General features: G+C 45.4%; 1 protein-coding gene across 1 annotated transcript; it reads left to right on the forward strand.

Moving 5' to 3' along the window:
* Window positions 1–3,558: 3,558 nt before the first annotated feature.
* On the forward strand, window positions 3,559–12,877 carry LOC115471192 (calcium homeostasis modulator protein 2-like). Its single transcript, XM_030204888.1, has 2 exons — window positions 3,559–4,101; window positions 12,461–12,877. The coding sequence occupies exons 1-2, from the start codon at window positions 3,559–3,561 to the stop codon at window positions 12,875–12,877; spliced, it is 960 nt and encodes a 319-aa protein (XP_030060748.1).
* The last annotated feature ends 8,601 nt before the right edge of the window (window positions 12,878–21,478 follow it).

Below are 21,478 nucleotides of genomic sequence, written 5' to 3' on the forward strand. Positions count from 1 at the left end.
TCGGAGGGGGTTGGCACTTTTGAATCGTGTTTTACCAAATATCAGCCTGGCTGCTGTGTTTTGAGCTGTCTGGAGTTTCTTTGTGAGTTGTTCTTTACATCCCGCATAGATTCCATTGCAATAGTCTGCATGGCTTAATACCATTGATTGTATTAGGTTACGAAATATTTCCCTCGGGAAGAAAGGTTTTACGCGTTTAAGTTTCCACATTGAGTGGAACATTTTCTTTGTTGTGGAGTTCACTTGGCTCTCAAATGTAGGGTTGCGGTCGATTGTAACGCCGAGTATTTTCAAGCTATCTGAGATAGGGAGGGTGTGGTCTGGGGTGTTTATGGTTGTGGGTTTGTACGTATTGTGTTGAGATGAGAGGATGAGGCAGTGTGTTTTGTCAGTGCTCAGTTTCAGTTGAAATGAGTTTGCCCATGAGTCCATAGTGTTCAGACCAAGCTTGATTTCATTGGTGATTTCTGTTAGATCATGTCTGAAGGGAATGTATATTGTGACATCGTCTGCGTAGATGAATGGGTTGAGACCTTGATTGGATATGGACTTAGCCAGCAGGATCATCATTTTGTTGAAAAGTATTGGTGATAGTGGTGATCCTTGAGGTACTCCGCAGTCTGCTTTCCACGGTGGTGATATGTTTGAATTTGATTTCACTTGGTATGTTCTGGTGATTAGAAAACCCTTGGTCCAGCTGAGTATATTTCCACCAATTCCGATGTAGTCTAGGAGTCTTAGTAGTATATTGTGGTTTACCATGTCGAATGCGCTTGACATGTCGAATTGGAGGAGAAGTATGCTTTTACCTGTAGCTAATTCCTGCTTGAATTTGGCCAGGAGAGTGACTAGCACAGTTTCGATACTATGGAGGGGGCGAAATCCTGATTGTGATTCTTGTAGTATTGAGAACTTGTCCATGTAATCAGTAAGTTGTTTGGCCACCATGCTCTCCATCAGTTTGACTGCTAGTGGGATAGATGCAACTGGTACTGTGGGTAAGCATATGAATTTTAAACTGAAAACAGAGCAGAGGTGATAAGCATGCAAATCTCTCTTATGGATATTCTGAAAATCTGATATGTTGGCAGCGGAACATCCAGGTACGGGAAATATAAATAACATTCATAGTGCAAAGTACAGTAAAAAGGATGTGTTTCTTGCAGAACTGCCAAAGGATGGTGGTTCTGTAAGATGGCCATCCTTCTACAGTTCTGCGAGAAACACATCCTTTTTACTACACTTTGGACGTCCCTGGTTTGGACGTTTCGCACTGCGATTTTGGAATGTCTAAGGACGTCCATACTATTTTTCAATTATACCAACCTAATTTTGGACGTCTTCGTGAGGACGTCCAAATTCAGACTTGGACGACCTTTCGAAAATGCCCCTCTTGGTGTAAATCTTTGAGTCTAAAGTTAGGCACTGATCCCGGCACTAAGTGAATTCTATAATCAGAACCTACCTTTCAACGCCATTTTTAGAATAGCGCTTAGCGCATTATTTTTTCAGTGCCAATTTTTTAGCATTATTTATAGAATTTGGTCCTATATAAATAGTGTTGGGGTATAATTATAGGTGAGTGAGAACAACCAGCTCTACAAATAGTGGTGATACTCAGTCTCTATCCATATAACTAAGTGATTTAATTTAGTCCAGTGAGAAAAGAACCCTAAATTAACAATACATGCTTAACTATACACGTGAAGGGCAATTTTATAAACTAGGTGATCACATTTATGTGTATAAATGCCAATATTTTGCCTGTCTGCTTTTCTGCAAATACTTGCTTAACTTACATAGCAGGTATTTACAAGGGGGTATACAGATGGATGGAGCATGGGTGGGACATTGGCGGGATTCCACTTATGTGGGTAACTTATAAAATACTCTAACTTACACACCCTGCCATATTTAGGTGCCCTCTCTTATGCCAGCTGTATGGCTGGCGTAAGTGTGGGCATCAACATGTTGGACACATTGGTACCGGGTTATGCCAGTATTCTGTAACAGAACCTAGGAGCCTTGGTTCCATTATCAAATAGGCTCCTCTCATGTGACCTTGGGGCACCTAAAGGAAGGTATCCAGTCGTAAAAATGATCTCTAGGTTTCTATAAGAGGGCTGACGCTTTAAGCGGTAAAATATGGGCCCATTTTAGGGTATTTTAATTATTACATGTAGATGTGGCACCATATGCATATAACTGACACCTTCCAAACCAGTGTAAAAGTATGTGCTATGACATGATGCGGGTACTTTGCCAGTGGACATGCACAAGGGGTGGAGTTTGGGTGAAGTGTTGGCAGAGTGCAAAGTACATACATAGATTATAAAATATTATAATTTCTGTGTGTACCCAACAAATATTGGCATGAACATTTTAATCTGCCCTAGGGATGGTGTAAATGTCTTTGCCTACCACTTATGCTGGTATTTTATAAAGAAAAATAGGTGCCTACTGAAAAAATAAATAGTGTAGAGCACCTTCTTAACCTCTTATCATAGGTGCCCTGTCATAAAATAACTCTCATAGGGGGTATTTCTTTACAGATCCCCTCAAGTTAGGCATCAGAATGATGCATGCTACACCCGGGTTCTAGAACAGCAATTTAATGTGCAATCACTGTTCTAGATACTAGTGTAAGTCCGCTTAACTTTAGGTGTGAGCTCAATGGCTGGTGCAAAGGCGTGTTAATTCTGGTATTCTGTAATCTGTGCATGTAAGTCCTAGGAACGTGCCGACCTGCCGTAACCCTCCCAGGTCCACACCCCCTTGCAGTTGCCGGCTTGGGATTATGCATACGCAATTTATAGAATACCAACTAATGGCAGTTACATGTGTAAATGCTAATTACTGCCAATTAGCATCTGTTAATACCAATCATAGTCAATAATTGATCATTGATGCCAATTACCACATAATTATTATATTAAAAAGTTACACATGTAAATATAATGCTATTCTATAACTTGCATGTGCAACGTTGCACACTAAGATAAAACTGTGCACACAAGTTTCTAGAATTAGGGGATAGTGGTACACAGGCAAAAGCTTTTTGCTGTTATTACAGGGAATAAAGAGCTGCGAGTAAAGGCTTTGGAAGGGGAAGGGGAGAATTCAGCAACAGTGCTGGGTACACAGAGGGTTCTACACTATGGAGTTGCAGTAGTCTAACACACACAGTCTATTCTTCAGAATCTCTCTTCAAGTTTGACTCCTACTTAACTATTCTTTCAGTCCTGTGGTGGGGATGGGGAGGGGTTTCCCTATATTAAAAAATTTCTTCAGCCACGATAGAATATCAAATTCCATTTCTGCTGGAGATAAAAGAACAAGAGGCAGCACAACTGTTGAGATAGGTTGACTTTTTTCTTTTAATTGCATATTTCTTGTCTTTTTTCTTTTTCTGTAGCAGCATTCTCGGTGTGGAGAACATTTGTGATTCAGAAGATCAGCTTTCGAGAATCTGTGGGTAAACCCTGACCAGAAAACAAAATCAACTCTTTGGTTGTCATCAGCATCAAGGATATTATTGAATCAAGCATTTCGATGAAAATGTCTATGCTAATTACGGAACATATGAAATTTATGTACATAGTTTTCAAAAGCCAAAATGTGGTGATATTCAATTGCCTTGTGGTGCTGGGCACTCTGGGGAGCCAGCGGCTTTATTCTTTTACTGCTTTCCAATGCCCTTGTGCCCCAAAGAGGAATTATCGCTATGGCCTTGCCGCAATTGGCATCCCCGCCCTGGTCTTATTCCTAGTTGGGATTCTCATGAGCAACCACACATGGAATTTCGTGGCGGAATGTCGCAGGAGAGGAGCCAGGAATTGTACGCCCCCAGCCATCTTCTTGCTGTTGGGGTGCATTGTGGGACCGGCTATAGTGGCCCCCATCACCTGGTCTGTCATTTCTCTACTCCAAGGCGAAGCATATGTTTGTGCCCTAAGTGAATTTGTACAGTCTTCCAGCTTGAAAGGTTTTCCACATCAATATGGACCAGACATTTTAGCCAAGTTTCCCTGCGAGACTATACCAGTGGAAGATGTAAGTCTTAAGGGAGATGTAATAAGAAAACTGAGATATGAATCCCAGGTAATGTAGCATTCTGTTAAGTTCAGCATTAAAATATTTTATGAAATAATGCTCGGAAATTAAAATCGGCAATCAACAGCAACAAAACATGTTGGGATAGATTACTACTACTACTACTTATCATTTCTATAGCGCTACTAGATGTACGCAGCGCTATACACTTGAACATGAAGAGACAGTCCCTGCTCGACAGAGCTTACAATCTAATTAGGACAGACAAACAGGACAAACAAGAGATAAGGGAATATTAACGTGAGGATGATAAAATAAGGATTCTGAACAAGTGAAGAAGGGTTAGGAGTTAAAAGCAGCATAAAAAAGGTGGGCTTTTAGCTTAGATTTGAAGATGGCCATTCTATATATATGGTGCCTAAAAAATCAGTGCCAACACCACCCCCCCCCCCCCCCGCGCTTAAGTGATATTCTATAAGCCATGCCTAAAGTTTGGTGTACTTTATAGAATTAATGCTTATATGGAGAGGTCGCGTGTAAATTTAAGCAGTGCCATTTGCACCAACAAAAATGTGTTACAAATGCCTACGCTTAAATTTACATGCGGAACACCGTCATTACATGCATAACTCAAAAACACACACCCAATCTGCCCTGAAACACCTATGACCCTCCCATTTTATGCTGCATGTAAATTTTAGACGTAGATCCCACACTTAACTATGTGCGTAATCCCCAATTAAATCTAACTAGTGCCAATAATTACTTGTTAAAAATCCAATTATTGGCACTAATTGGCTCGTTATTCTATTAAATTGTGTGCAAAATTCGGGGCCGTGCAATTTTTGGCGACCTTTATAGAAGCAGGGGGGGTTCTGTCTAGGAAAGTACACTCAAAAAAGGGGTGAAAGATACCTGTGGCAATTGCATAACGCTGTCGCCTAAAGCATGTGTATGTTACAGATTACTAGAACTTACGTGCATGATAGGCACCATTAATTGATTCCATCCTCCATGGGGGTGTAGACGTGGACACTGCACGGGTGTGTGACTAAGCATTGCGTACAACTTATAGAATACTGTCAGTCCCGCTCATTGTATAGCGCACATAGGCATGCCAACTTACCCCACCCATTGACCTGTCATATTCTATAATGGCTTAGGTGTACCTAGAAACCAATATAGAATTGGCGCTAAGCGTGCCCCCATTGGGGCACCTACATTGGGGCCCCAGGTTTTAGATTTACCCCACCATCTGCTAAATTAATCATAAAAATGGGATGTCTGCACTAATTGGGGCCGATATTCAGACCATGGGAGTTAGCCAGGCTGTCTCCCATGGTTGGCGCTAAGCCCGGATATTCAACGCTGGGCTGTTTCATATATTATAGAGTATTAGCATATGCACATTTTCACGTGTAAGTGCTAAAGAGCTGCTGATGATGATGATAAGTACATAAGTAATGCCACACTGGGAAAAGACCAAAGGTCCATCGAGCCCAGCATCCTGTCCACGACAGCGGCCAATCCAGGCCAAGGGCACCTGGCAAGCTTCCCAAACGTACAAACATCCTATACATGTTATTCCTGGAATTGTGGATTTTCCCGAAGTCCATTTAATAACGGTCTATGGACTTTTCCTTTAGGAAGCCGTCCAAACCTTTTTTAAACTCCGCTAAGCTAACCACCTTTACCGCATTCTCCGGCAATGAATTCCAGAGTTTAATTATGCGTTGGGTGAAGAAACTTTTTCTCCGATTTGTTTTAAATTTACTACACTGTAGTTTTATCGCATGCCCCCTAGTCCTAGTATTTTTGGAAAGCGTGAACAGATGCTTCACATCAACCTGTTCCACTCCACTCATTATTTTATATACCTCTATCATGTCTCCCCTCAGTCGTCTCCTCTCCAAGCTGAAAAACCCTAGCCTCCTTAGTCTTTCTTCATAGGGAAGTCGTCCCATCCCCGCTATCATTTTCGTCGCCCTTCGCTGCACCTTTTCCAATTCTACTATATCTTTCTTGAGATGCGGCGACCAGAATTGAACACAGTACTGAAGGTGCGGCCGCACCATGGGGCGATACAAAGGCATTATAACATCCTCACACCTGTTTTCCATACCTTTCCTAATAATACCCAACATTCTATTCGCTTTCCTAGCCGCAGCAGCACACTGAGCAGAAGGTTTCAGTGTACTTATGATGGGTACTTATAGCCCGCTTCTCTCCCTAAATCTAGGTTCGGAGCGGGTTAACAAAAGACCCTAGTAAATAATTACAATATTATCAAATAACTACATTTAATTGTAAGCTCTTAGATTGTAAGCTCTTTGAGCAGGGACTGTCCTTCTATGTTAAATTGTACAGTGCTGCGTAACCCTAGTAGCGCTTTAGAAATGTCAAGTAGTAATTTAATGAAGAGTTCCTACAATAAGCAAAGGAGCCAAGCTTACCACGGAACTCTTCTGCGCATGCGCCAAGCACAATCCTCCTGTGCCAAAGCACAATCCTTCCACTTAATGCTCAGCGCTACGAGCTCGCCTATATTTGTATCTTGTTAGCGTTGCGCATTAGGGCATTCTTCTTCTGCATTGTTCCGGCAATATTTTTATGGCGCTATTTGGAAAAGTGCCAGAGTTTTGAGCATCGAGGCCTCTGACTCTGATCTTTCTGCCTCTTTTTTTCGCCATTTCTCTCATTTTGCCCCTTTTTTTTTTTAACTTACCTGCAGCTAGATTTTATTCCTCCTTTCCCTCTCTGTCACATGTCAGGTGGGTAGTCAAGTGATGATAAGGGGGATAGAACTCCTCTTGTATGAGGAAAGGCTAAAGGCTAAAGAGGTTAGGGATCTTCAGTCTGGAAGACAGATATGATTAAAGTCTACAAAATCCTGAGAGGTGTAGAACGAGTAGAAGTAAATCGATTTTTTTACTTGTTCCAAAAGTACAAAGACTAGGGGACACTCGAGGAAGTCACGTGGAAATATTTTTAAAAGAAATAGGAGGACATATTTTTTCTCTCAACGAATAGTTAAGCTCTGGAACTCTTTGCCAGAGGATGTGGTAACAGCGGTTAGCATATCTGGGTTTAAAAAAGGTTTGGACAAATTCCTGGAGGAAAAGTCCATAGTTTGCTATTGAGGCAGACATGAGAATCAACTGCTTGCCCTGGGATTTGTAGTATGGAGTGTTGCCACGATTTGGGTTTCTGCCAGATACTTGTGACCTGGCTTGGCCACTGTTCGGAAAACAGGATACTGGGCTAGATGGACCATTGGTCTGACCCAGTATGGCTACTCTTATGTTATGTTTTTATGTAAATGGTGAGCCCTTGTGCCTTTCTCAAGAGAGATTGGCAGTCTACAAGCCCCTAGGTCTTCACCTGCACAAACCGCCATTCTCTGGAGGTTGAGCCCCCAGGTGCAGACGGCCAGGATGACACAGTTAAGGTGCAGAGGGAAGTAGACTGGGTATCTGGAGGAGGTGGAACAGAGCAGAATCCAAAATCAGGCAGTGTCAGGGCAGGTGATGGTCCGGGCAGAATCCGGGGTCAAGCAAGGTCAAAGGCAAGTGATGGTCCTGGCAGAATCTGAGGTCACGCAGGGTCAAAGGCAGGCGGCAGTCCAGTCTGAATCCAAGGTCCAGCAGGGTCAAAGGCTGTCAGTGGTCCAGGCAGAATCCAAAGTCCAGCAGGTTCAAAGGTAGGCAGCGGTCCAGGTAGAATCCGAGGTCTATTAGGATCAAAGGCAGGCAGACGACAGAGCAAAGCACAACACTAACTGGAGATGAATTGAGCAAAAGCTGAGGCAGCAAACTGGGTAGGCACGCGAAGAACCCCAGTGTGTCTGACATCAACACCCGGAAGTACATCAGCTCCCCCAGACTGTGCCAAAATGGTAGTCCACCGTGACACCCTCCCCTCAATCTTCAGTCTTTGTCATTCACCTATTTACCTTCTTTTTGCTTCCTGCGCTTACCTCCCTTGTTCTGTGGCTTATTCTTCCACCAGTCTCCTATTTCCCGTTTTTCACCTACTTTCTAGTCTCTCATTTCCACCCTCTGTATTAATTGCCTCCCCAGCCTATCTTCTCTGCTTCTCACCCCTTTCCAGCCCCAGCTCCTTTCCTGTCACTCATTCCCTTTCCAACTTCAGTCCCTTTGCTTCCCAAACTGTGAGTCAAGACTCCAAATGCGGTCACAAAACCCACATTTGGGGTCATGACCTGGGTGAGTTCTCCATAAGTGCATCATTATTCTGCACCTCTGGGGGGGGGGGGGGGGGGGTCCACACAACTTTATTTGGCTACTATCATTAAGTTATTATAGCCACAAAAAAGTTTGCCAAGCACTGCTTTGTATCTTATCTTCTTTTTCAGGCTCCTATTTTCCCTTTTGCCTCTCCTATTTCCACCCTTTCTCACCTCCTTCAAAGATCTGTCCCTTCCTTTGTCCCCCATCTTTTTCACAATCCTCCCTCTTTTTCCCCCCTTTCCCCATCATCTTTTGCCTCTGCCTCCATACTTCCTTCGTCCCTTGTCCAGCATCTGTCCACCTATCTCATTCTCCAGTATTTATTTACTCTATCTTTCCTTCACCTTGACCCCAGTACCCATCCCTCTGCCCCTCCAGCTTCACCTGCATGGTTTATTTATTTATTTATTTATTTACTTATTTATTTGGCTTTTGCTCACACCTTTTTCAGCAGTAGCTCAAGGGGAGTTACATTCAGGTACATCAGGCATTTCTCTGTGCCTGGAGGGCTCATAATCTAAGTTTGTACCTGAGGCAATGGAGAGTTAAGTGACTTGCCCAAGATCACAAGGAGCTGCACTAACCACTAGGCTACTCCTCCACTAGCAACGTTCCATGCAGGACGTCAGACTCACAGAAACAGAAGCCTGCGCGGTTGCAAGGGCAGGCTTCTACATGGAATGTTGCTAGTGGAATAGCAACATTAACATTCCATGTAGAATCTCAAATAGTAGCAACATTCCATCTAGAACCTCCAATAGTAGCAACATTCCTGCGCGGCTGCAAGAGCAGGCTTCTACATGGAATGTTGCTAGTGGAATAGCAACATTAACATTCCATGTAGAATCTCAAATAGTAGCAACATTCCATCTAGAACCTCCAATAGTAGCAACATTCCTGCGCGGCTGCAAGAGCAGGCTTCTACATGGAATGTTGCTAGTGGAATAGCAACATTAACATTCCATGTAGAATCTCAAATAGTAGCAACATTCCATCTAGAACCTCCAATAGTAGCAACATTCCTGCGCGGCTGCAAGAGCAGGCTTCTACATGGAATGTTGCTAGTGGAATAGCAACATTAACATTCCATGTAGAATCTCAAATAGTAGCAACATTCCATCTAGAACCTCCAATAGTAGCAACATTCCTGCGCGGCTGCAAGAGCAGGCTTCTACATGGAATGTTGCTAGTGGAATAGCAACATTAACATTCCATGTAGAATCTCAAATAGTAGCAACATTCCATCTAGAACCTCCAATAGTAGCAACATTCCTGCGCGGCTGCAAGAGCAGGCTTCTACATGGAATGTTGCTAGTGGAATAGCAACATTAACATTCCATGTAGAATCTCAAATAGTAGCAACATTCCATCTAGAACCTCCAATAGTAGCAACATTCCTGCGCGGCTGCAAGAGCAGGCTTCTACATGGAATGTTGCTAGTGGAATAGCAACATTAACATTCCATGTAGAATCTCAAATAGTAGCAACATTCCATCTAGAACCTCCAATAGTAGCAACATTCCTGCGCGGCTGCAAGAGCAGGCTTCTACATGGAATGTTGCTAGTGGAATAGCAACATTAACATTCCATGTAGAATCTCAAATAGTAGCAACATTCCATCTAGAACCTCCAATAGTAGCAACATTCCTGCGCGGCTGCAAGAGCAGGCTTCTACATGGAATGTTGCTAGTGGAATAGCAACATTAACATTCCATGTAGAATCTCAAATAGTAGCAACATTCCATCTAGAACCTCCAATAGTAGCAACATTCCTGCGCGGCTGCAAGAGCAGGCTTCTACATGGAATGTTGCTAGTGGAATAGCAACATTAACATTCCATGTAGAATCTCAAATAGTAGCAACATTCCATCTAGAACCTCCAATAGTAGCAACATTCCTGCGCGGCTGCAAGAGCAGGCTTCTACATGGAATGTTGCTAGTGGAATAGCAACATTAACATTCCATGTAGAATCTCAAATAGTAGCAACATTCCATCTAGAACCTCCAATAGTAGCAACATTCCTGCGCGGCTGCAAGAGCAGGCTTCTACATGGAATGTTGCTAGTGGAATAGCAACTTTAACATTCCATGTAGAATCTCAAATATTTATTTATTTCGATTTTGCTCACACCTTTTTCAGTAGTAGCTCAAGGTGAGTTACATTCAGGTACTCTGGATATTTCTCTGTCCAAGGAGGGCTCACAATCTAATTTGTGCCTGAGGCAATGGAGGGTTAAGTGACTCGCCCAAGATCACAAGGAACAGCAGTGGGATTTGAACTGGCCACCTCTGAATTGCAAGACTGGAGCTCTATCTATCCTTCTTTTCCTGCGCCCAGCGCCTGCATCAGCCTCCAACCCTTATATCCCATCTGCCCTTTGTCAGACCCCAGACCCCTTCTCATGCGTAACGTTAGATCCCTTCATTAACCCCATCTCCAAACCCAACACTAGTCTGATAGCTCTGACACCCCTTCTCTCTGCCCCAGCCCTAGCATCAGCAACTTCTTGCATCTGCCTCCAGCATCAGACCATTTCTGTCACCCCCTACCATCTGCCAGCACCAGCCACCTTTTGCTATCCCTAGCCTTCTCCTGGCTCCTAAACCAGGGCCATTTCCAAACCCCAGCCTCCTTCTCCCACCTGCCCCCTTTTTCAGCTCTAGCTCCAGCCCCTTTTCTCCCACCTGCCCCCCTTTGCAGCCCCCAGCTCCAGCTCAGCCCTCAGCTCCAGCCCATTCCCCCACCTGCTCCTTCTTTTCAAGCTCCCAGTTCCAGCTCCAGCCCCCTTCTCCCACTTGCTCCCCTTTTCAGCTCCCTGTTCCATTGCCTTTCTCCCACTTGCCCCCCCTTTTACATCCCCCAGTTCCAGCACCAGCCTTCTTCTTCCACCTGCTCCCCTTTTCAGCTCCCTGTTCCATTGCCTTTCTCCCACTTGCCCCCCCTTTTACATCCCCCAGTTCCAGCACCAGCCTTCTTCTTCCACCTGCTCCCCTTTTTAGCTCCCTGTTCTATTGCCCTTCTCCCACCTGCTCTCCTTTTCACCCTCAGTTCCAGCTCTAGCCCCCTTTTCAGCTCCCTGTTCCATTGCCTTTCTCCCACTTGCCCCCCCTTTTACATCCCCCAGTTCCAGCACCAGCCTTCTTCTTCCACCTGCTCCCCTTTTTAGCTCCCTGTTCTATTGCCCTTCTCCCACCTGCTCTCCTTTTCACCCTCAGTTCCAGCTCTAGCCCCCTTTTCAGCTCCCTGTTCCATTGCCTTTCTCCCACTTGCCCCCCTTTTACATCCCCCAGTTCCAGCACCAGCCTTCCACCTGCTCCCCTTTTTAGCTCCCTGTTCTATTGCCCTTCTTCCCACCTGCCCTCCTTTTCAACCTCAGCTCCAGTTCCGGCTCCCTTGTCCCACCTGCTCCCCTTTTCAGCCGTCAGTTCCATCCCACTTCTCCCACCTGCTGCCCCATCCTTTTTCAGCCCCCTGCATCTAAAAATCATTTACCCTGACTCTCTGGCAGTAGTCAGTGACAGAAGTGGGCTATCTCGGGTCTTCCCTCAACTGGGCTCCACCCTCACGGAAACAGGAAATTGCATCAGAGGACAGGCCCCCGATGAGGGAAGGCCTGAGGCAGCTTGCTTGTATCACTGACTGATGGCAGAGAGTCAGGGTGAGTTATACGGAGAGGAAGGAAGAGAAGAGAGAAAGAATGGTGGACTGTAGGGGGGGGGGTGAGGATTTGAAGGAAGAGGTAGAGCGTCAATGCCAGACCTATGAGGAAGGGAAGAGAGACAATATCCCAGTAGCCAGTGCAACAGGTAAACAGGGCTTGCGGTGACTTTGGGTGCCCTCCAGAGGTTGACACCTCCTGCTACTCTTACTGGGCTTACTGGGCTGCACCGGCCATTCAGAGTAGCCTTTACAGAATACCTAGTATAGTGTAGATCATATCAGGGCCTAATTTTGGGAATCATTTACTGAATTCCCCCCTAAAAGACTAGAAAAATGATTCTAACATTAGGAAATGTAAAAGTTCAGATTATTCACATATAACACATGGGAAAAATAGCAGCCTGACCATGTACAATGTAGTACACACATTGCACCATTCACTGAAGACTTTGCTATGCTCCTTGGACTGAATATTTCTTTCTGATTGTGTCCTCAGCTCATCGGGTGGCTGCTGCTGGGAACGGTTGCTATCACGGTTTTTATCCTCAAATGCTTGAAACAGTGTTGTTCAACCCTTGGTTACCGACAAGAAGAATACTGGTCCCAGTATCGTTCCAATGAGAGCCAGCTGTTCAAGCGCACCGCTGAAGTCCACGCTAAGATCCTGGCAGCTGGCAACATTAAACAGTTTTTTGGGTTCGTAGCCCTTGATAAAGATGAGAAGCAACTACTCCAGGAATTCTCAGCAGAAAACATCCAAACAACTGTACATTGGAATGACATTACTGGGATGCACATCTTTCGGGAAAACGAGGGTTTCCCCATCTACAGCCGGCTCCATAAATGGGCTATGCGAAAGTCTTTGAGTGACAGTGAAACTGAGAGCAAGGAAACAGCAGTACTGCCTGTTTAGTAAGCTGTAAGTGACGTGGACATCTTCCATTTCTCTCTCAGGCTCTTTTTGAGGCCTTATTTTTTCAAATTTTACAGAGCAGTAGGGGAGATAGAGGGAGAGATGCTGGCCCTAGAATGGGATGTGGAAGAGGAAAGGAAAGTGGGGGAGAAGCTGAACATGGGGAGGAACAGGGACAGAAAGAAGAGATGCTGAGCTTAGGGGCAGAGACACAATTTGACCAATAGAGATTATCCAAATCAGGTAGATGCAAATGAAATCGTTTATATGACCCAACATCAGCTCCTCCCACATCACGTCTTATATCTGGCCTGTTGAACAATTTCAGCTCTTTTAAAATGACAAATTGTTCACTCATATTAGGATCCAGTCAATATAGGGAGAGCATGATCCAGTGCAATTGTGAACTCAGGGGTCCTTGTACTAAGCTGCGCAGGCACCAATGCGTGCCCAACGCGCGCCAAATTGGAGTTACCGCCCGGTTACCGCTTGGCCCTTGCGGTGATTTCAATTTTGGCACGCATCCACTACGCTCATCTGAAAAATATTTTTTTATTTTCTGACACGCGTAGACCATTACCGCCCGAGACTTTACCATTAGGTCAATGGCTTGCGGTAAGGTCTCGGACCCAAAATGGATGTTCGGCAATTTTCATTTTGCCGCACGTCCATTTTTGGTAAAAAGGCATTTTTTTTGTAAGTGCGCTAAAAAATAATGCTGCGCAGGCCCAAAACACGTGTCTACACTACCACAGGCCATTTTTCAGTGCAGCTTAGTAAAAGGACCCCTTAACTTGCTATGCCCAGAATAAGAGGCTCTGGTGCGCTATATACTGGAGTGGAGGAGTGGCCTAGTGGTTAGGGTGGTGGACTTTTGTCCTGGGGAACTGAGGAACTGAGTTTGATTCCCACTTCAGGCACAGGCAGCTCCTTGTGACTCTGGGCAAGTCACTTAACCCTCCATTGCCCCATGTAAGCTGCATTGAGCCTGCCATGAGTGGGAAAGCGCAGGGTACAAATGTAACAAAAATAAAATAGATACTATTGGAGATTCTATTTGGAATGTTGCTACTATTGGAGATTCTACATGGAATGTTGCTATTCCACTAGCAACATTCCATGTAGAATCTCAAATAGTAGCAACAGTGGAGGAGTGGCCTAGTGGTTAGGGTGGTGGACTTTGGTCCTGGGGAACTGAGGACCTGAGTTCAATTCCCACTTCAGGCACAGGCAGCTCCTTGTGACTCTGGGAAGTCACTTAACCCTCCATTGCCCCAGGTACAAATAAGTACCTGTATACAATATGTAAGTCACATTGAGCCTGCCATGAGTGGGAAAGCACAGGGTAGAAATGTAACAAAAATAAATAAATATTAGCACTTTCAGCATGCATGAGAATATTTTCCTCCTTCACTAAAAGTATAACAAAAAGAGGCTCAGATGTAATAAAGATATATATATATTGGGGAATTGCACTAACCTGGTCTGTATAATGTTTAAGGAAATATAAGGACCAGATTCTTATTCTTAGGTACGGATAAAGTTTATTTACAATACAGGTAATGCAATAATTTTAGCTCCATTAAGGGATCTTATACAAGGGAAATGTGCCACGAGATAAATAGTGTTAGCAAGGCAGAATTATTAATTATTCTGGGTTAATAGTAGCTCACTTTGACTGAGGCTCAGATGTATTCTTTCTGCCGCTGGTTGGAGTGGTGAAGGAGGTCTTGTCTCTGTAGTTTTGATGGTGATCCCTGCTGGGAGAGGTCTTCTATGTGCAGATTGGATGGAGTGGAACCTGAAGAAAGTCTTACCTTGGGTGTGTGGAGACCAGCAAGGCCCAGAGAGATTCAGTGAAGGCCCAGAGAAAGCAGTGCAGAGGTTGCCAGATTTAAAAAATTTTCCCCGCCCGAAACCAACCCCAAACCAGCCCAAAACCGCATAAAGGCAAACCCCGCCCCCAATGTCATTAACCCCCCCTCCGGCATCATTAACCCCACCTCCAATGTCATTAACCCCGCCTCCTGACGTCATTAACCCCGCCTCTGACTCTGCCCAAAACCCGCAGCCTTCAAAAATTTCCCGCAGCTGGCGTCCCAATTGGGCGGGAAAACCGCCCATCTGGCAACAGAGAATTCAGTAAGAATCCAGTTTTTATAATTCTTGTTGGACCAGAGTTGCAGTCAGGTGAGGTGTATTAATCCAGTCAAAACTCAGTGATAGCTGAAACTAGTTCTTTCTGGTTTTGCAGTTGGAAGCTTGGTAGCTGGTCACATGTTTCCTGGCTGACCAACTACTGTGGTACACACACCCCAGAATGTACTTGACAAGATTGAGTTTCAGATAGATGGTCGGTCTTTTGTAATATCCAGTCTCTCTGGTTGCTGTCAATATACAAATTCCGTTCTTGGAGAAGGGTGTTGATCGACTCACCTGTATCCACTCAGTCTGCTTTTGTTACACACTGGTTGACCATTTAACAGTTCTTTCCTGTCAGGTATCAGTGGTCTGAAGGGGGAGGATGGGGCCAGATCTGCTTTCTGATTCTGAGCAAGTTATAAAAAACACTTTTATATATCTGTATCCAGCAAAATCAATAACTCTGAAAATTTAATCATATCATGCAGCACGGCTAAAGTGCAAAGTATTCTATGCAGTGCTTCGGTGCTGATACTTATACAGGGCAAACCTTCGGGGGTGGGATGACTACTCATGGCTCCACCCCTAGAGTAGACACAATCCCAGAGTAGCCACACCCCTGTCACCAGCCCTGCATCGTATAAAAAGGTGACATTGCAAATATCACAAATCAAATTGAAAAGGAAAAGTCAAATAAAATATTTGCTGAAGACTCCAAAATATAAAATACTGGGTTATGTCTATAAATCAAAAAACTTCTTTATTTATTTATATTAAGTAATACTGTAAGGGGGCCCTTTTAATAAAGATTTAGTGAGTGCTAAATTCTGTTAGTGCATGTTAAGCTTTAGTAAAAGGGCACCTAAATGACAAACAAATATCAATGACTAGTGGAACCCAGGCCGTTTCCTCAACAATGAAACGGGCCCCAGGAAGGCTCTCTTGTAAGCGATTTTTTGTCTCTCCCCTGCCCTCTCCTCCATGTCCAGCGATTCTTCCCTTCCCTCCCCTCCCCTCCCATCCCATCCCCTCTCCTCCATGTCCAGCGCAGGGGCATAGCCAGACACCCAAGTTCAGGTGGGCCTGGACCCAAGGTGGGTGGGCAGAACTCCGCCTTGTCCTACAAGTGATTTGGTTTCTCCCTCTCTCGCCTGCATGCCATATGGTCTTTCAAACATCCCCTCTCCCCCATATACCTTTTAAATAGCAGATTTTCACCGGCAGCAAACAGTTGTTGGGAGTTTTTGGCTGGTGGGGCTTGGGGTCCCTGTCAGCCACATTATAGGTGTGCTGCTACTTGGTGGGCCTGATCCTAAAGTGGGTGGGCCTGGGCCCACCCCAGCCCACCCTTGGCTACGCCACTGGTCCAGCGATTCTCCTGTTCCCTGCCCTCCCATCCTTGTCCCGCGATTCTCTTCTTTCCTGTCCTCTCCTCCCATCCCATCCCATCCATGTCCATCGATTCTGCTCTGCTGTGCCCTACGCTGCCCTCCCCTCGATGTGCCGCGATTCTCTCTTCCTTTGTACCTCATCATTTTCTGGCTGGCCTGGCTGGCTTCCCTTCCGTTGGTAACATCCTGACGTCAGCTCGCCTCCAGCGTTGCCTTGCCTCTCACTGTTCCGCCCTCTGACGTCATTACGTTTTTGACGCAAGGGTGGGGCAGTGGATGAATGGAACGCTGGAGGCTGGTTGATGTCATGATATGTTACGAACCCAGGCAGTCAGGCAGCGATGGAACGTTGAACGTGCAAATTATTATATAGGATAACTATAAAAATTGTGAAATTTGTGCTCAGAGTTATATTGTGCCCATCAATGTCATCACTCATTAAAGGCACCTTCTCAGTCACTGCACAAAGTTAAATTGTGCCATGTTGGCAAAACTAAGTTGTCTCTATGAATAATGTTCAAACAATGGTACTTATCTTCAGGTGTCAAAACAGTGTGTCAGGACTGGTGCCAAATGGAAAAAACCTTCACCAAATATATATCCACTAAAAATATCGGGCCCAATATTCAGCCGGTGCTGCTAGCTGCCGGTGTTAAACCTGGAAATTCAATATTGGGCCATGTCTGAGCCCCAGCATTGAATTCTGGGTATAGGGAGACAGCTGAAACATAGCCAGTTAAGTGCGATATTCGGCACTTAACTGGCTATGAAGAACTGCATAAAGATTTGACTGCATTTTACGTGGTCCTATTTGTGTGGTTACCTTAACTGGTTAAGTGCTGACTCCGCCCCATGGGAATGCTCAATAACTGTCCTAAATTAGACCGCTTAGCGTTGTGGGTGCCGGCACTGAATATCAGGCTGAAGATTCTTCTTTAAACTGCAGGATCCCAGCCTGCACCGAGTTTAACCCCCCCCCCCCCCAACCCTCAACCCAAGCGCTGGTAGGCCTCCCCGGGCCTACCTTTTAATCCCTGGTTGTCTAGAGGGTCATTGGAGGCAGGAATGTGAGAGGTCGCGGCAGCCATTTTCAATGGCCAGCTGCTAGGGGCAGGAGCGAGGAGGCTGTGCTCCTGCTTCCAATGACCCTCTGAACCACCAGGGATTAAAAGGTAGACCTGGAAGGGGCCTACCTACCTATCTACCAACCAGCATTTGGGTTGGGGATGGGGGTTGGCAGGAGCGATGTTGCGGGGGGAGTTAAACTCGGTACAGGCTGGGGGGGATGGTGGGAAGGAAGGAGGGGGGACAGGAGGGGGATCCTGCAGTTTAAAAAAGAATCTTCAAGTTATGCAGGTGCCGTCCTGATATTCAGCCGGGATCCACAATGCTAAGCGGCCTAATTTAGCACAGCTTTTGTCGGCTGGGCCCGCATAAGCTCAATCAGCCTAGACAGACATGTCCCAGCACCGAATATTGGGGGCTAATTCAGCCAGCGATGGTTAGCATTTAAAAAACCGCTGACCACCATTGGCTGAATATTGGGGGTTAAGAGAATTCACTTTTGTTTTTTTCATCGGGTTTTATGTATCAGGCACCAACATTATACAATGCGCTACCTGTTGGTCTTAGAAGAATACAAAGTTATAAAATGTTTTGAAAGGTTTTAAAAACACATCTTGTAAAGAAATACTTACAGGTGTTATATTATAATTTTCTTTTTCTGATGTGCATACCCAGGATCCTGCCAGGTCTTCTTGTATTGTTATCTGCATAGAACTTCACAGTATTTGTGGAATACAAGCATATTTGTTATGTAATTTAATAAATGCAAAATAGTTACTTCTTTGAGGCAGTCTTTCTGTCTGGACACTCTTCCTTTATTTGTATCTGTGATCCCTTTCAATAATAATCAGTCTTTTGGGGCAAAAGGTTTACTGTGTACCAGGGCAAACCTCTTCCCTACTGAATAAAACACTGTCCACTGAGGCATATTTTCAAAGCACTTAGACTTACAAAGTTCCATAGTACCCATGAAACTTTGAAAATCTAGGTGCTTTGAAAATGAGCCCCACTGAGCCTGCACTGTACCCAGTGCCGTAGCGAGGGCTAATGGCACCCAGGGTGGGTCGCCGCTGCGCATCCCCCCCGGGTGCAGCACGGCGTGACCCCCCCTCTGCGGCGCAACCCCCCGGAGCGCATCCCCCCGGAGCGCAAACCCCCCCCCCGGACCGCATTCTTACCTGCGGGAGGGCCGATCCGCCCCCGAGTGCACGTCACTCGGAGCTGCATCGGCCCCGCTGGTTCCCTGCTCTCTCTGCCCCGGAACAGGAAGTAACCTGTTCCGGGGCAGAGAGAGCAGGGAACCAGCGGGGCCAGCACCCCCCGAGCGCGTGCACCCGGGGCGGACCGCCCCTCCCGCCCCCCCCCCTTCCTACGCCACTGACTGTACCTGTCTTCTTTGGGATCCACTTCCATACAGATTCGTCCCAAGAAGATTAGTCTTCTACACGTCCCTCCTCTAGTAGTCCAGCTCCTGAGAAGGGCTTCTCATTCATGTCCTTTGGCTCCAGGATCAAGTTGCTGCTCCAATCCTTAATTAACCAGCAGGCAGAGGGGTGGATGAAAACTTTGTCCTTTATTAAGGGCGTCTTTCAGGTTACAAAAAGATGCCCTGATTTATGTATTGGGATTTATTAACCGCCTTTATGAAGAGATTCACCCAAGGCGGTATACAGCAGGTACATTTTAGCATAAAATTTGTTAATAGCATAACAATAGTAAAAATGACCAAATATAAACATAAATACAAGAAATGAGGTAAACTTGAGAACAGCAAATTAAAACCTAATAATAGGACTGCCATAAAACAGTATAAAAAATATACCCATTTTACAGCACTGAAATTCAAATAACAGAGATATAATACGATGTCAGCATAATACCAATGAAACATCTAATAAGTATGATTAGAACATTCAAATAACATGGATATGATGCTAATGATTTTCTGCAATACAGCTTACCATGTAGATGAGGGGCCAAGTGCAGGTACATAGATGGAGACATGATGGGTGGTAGAGAGTCAGTTGGGATAAATAGATGGGGGGCTAAACTCAAGGCAAGTTCTTTAGACAGTTAAACAAGACATAAGGAACTGGTCTAAGTTACAGTGTGTGTAGCAAGCTAGTCCAGGTGCAGAGAGGTGTATAGTCAGTCACACTTCCCTAGATTCTATATAATTAACTTAAGTTGCGTTCAAAAATTCGATTGTATTATGGATTTGCATGTGCAACTTACTTAGCTAACAAGCCAATCAGCACCGATAATTGCCAATCAGCAAGCAAATTATTTACACTAATTGTCATTAGAATTGCGCACACAATTGTCTAAGCACATTCTGTAAAGTAATGCGTGTAAATTCTAAGGCGCATAGTTGAAAAAGGAGCATGGCCATGGCATCGGCAGGTCGTGGGCATTTCTAAAAATTATGCACATTGTTATAGAATACACTCAGTCCATGCCTAATTTTTAGTGACGCGGAGGAGCGCTAGGCACAGTTTATAGAATACGCTTAGGTGTATTTTTTTTCGTTGATTTTTTAGGTGTGATATATAGAATCTAGCTCACTATCTAGCTTATTTTCGAAAGGGAAGGACGCCCATCTTCCGACACAAATCAGGAGATGGGCGTCCTTCTCCCGAGGTCGCCCCAAATCGGCATAATCGAAAGCCGATTTTTGGCGTCCTCAACTGCTTTCCGTCGCGGGGATGACCAAAGTTCACAGGCGCGTGTCGGCAGTGTACCGAAGGCGGGATGGGGCGTGGTTAAGAGATGGGCGTCCTCGGCCGATAATGAAAAAAAGAAGGGCGTCCCTCACGAGCATTTGGCCAACTTTACGTGGTACCTTTTTTTTCAAGACCAAGCCTCAGAAAGGTGCCCGAACTGACCAGATGACCACCGGAGGGACTCGAGGATGATCTCCCCTTATTCCCCCAGTGGTCACTAACCTCCCCCCCACCCTAAAAAGAAATTTTAAAACATTTTTTCCAGCCTCTATGCCAGCCTCAAATGTCATACCCAGCTCCATCACAGCAGTATGCAGGTCCATGGAGCAGTTTTAAGTGGGTGCAGTGCACTTCAGGTAGGCGGAGCCAGGCCCATATCCCCCCCACCTGTTACACTTGTGGTGGTAAATGTGAGCCTTTCAAAACCCACCCGACACCCACTGTACCCATATGTAGGTGCCTCCCCTTCATCCCTAAGGGCCATGGTAGTGGTGTACAGTTGTGGGGAGTGGGTTTTAGGAGGGGTTTGGGGGGCTCAGCACTGAAGGTAAGGGAGTTATGCATCTGGGAGCAATTTGTGAAGTCCACTGCAGTGCCCCCTAGGGTGCCCGGTTGGTGTCCTGGCATGTGAGGAGGACCAGTGCACTACAAATGCTGGCTCCTCCCACGACCAAAGGGCTTGGAGTTGGTCGTTTTTGAGATGGCCGTCCTCGGTTTCCATTATGGCCGAAAACCGGGGACGACCATTTCTAAGGTCGAACATTTAGGTCGACCATCTCTAAGGTCAACCTAAATGTTGAGATTTGGGCGTCCCCGACCGTATTATCGAAACGAAAGATGGATGTCCATCTTGTTTTGATAATACGGGTTTCCCCGCCCCTTCGCCGGAACGTCCTTAGAGATGGACGCCCTTAGAGATGGTCGTCCCCGTTCGATTATGCCCCTCTATGTATTAAAGGCTTGGGAGAAGCCTTGACCATGACCTTGACTTTGGGAGAAGACTTGATTGAGTAGCTGACCACTGGAGGGATGAAAGCATGATCCCTCCTTCATCTCCGAGTGGTTACTGACCTCCTCCCTCCCCACCTAAGTAGTGAAAATGGCAGTGGATACCAGGATCTATGACAGCTTCAGGTGTTACGGCCATTCCTAATAGAGCTGCAAGCAAGTGGAAGAGTAGCGTGGTGGTCTGTACAATAGAGTTTGAACAACAGGACCCAGGTGTAACTCTCACTTTAACTCTTTTATTTCTGTACAAATATGTGAGCCCTCCTAGAACC

The sequence above is a fragment of the Microcaecilia unicolor genome, chromosome 5, assembly GCF_901765095.1.
Source record: "Microcaecilia unicolor chromosome 5, aMicUni1.1, whole genome shotgun sequence".
Lineage (NCBI taxonomy): Eukaryota > Metazoa > Chordata > Amphibia > Gymnophiona > Siphonopidae > Microcaecilia > Microcaecilia unicolor.

Coding starts and splice junctions, on each gene's coding strand:
- LOC115471192 (XM_030204888.1), top strand. CDS start 3,559: ATGTCTATGCTAATTACGGAACATATGAAATTTATGTACATAGTTTTC. Junction 4,102..12,460: donor AACTGAGATATGAATCCCAG/GTAATGTAGCAT, acceptor TTGTGTCCTCAG/CTCATCGGGTGGCTGCTGCT.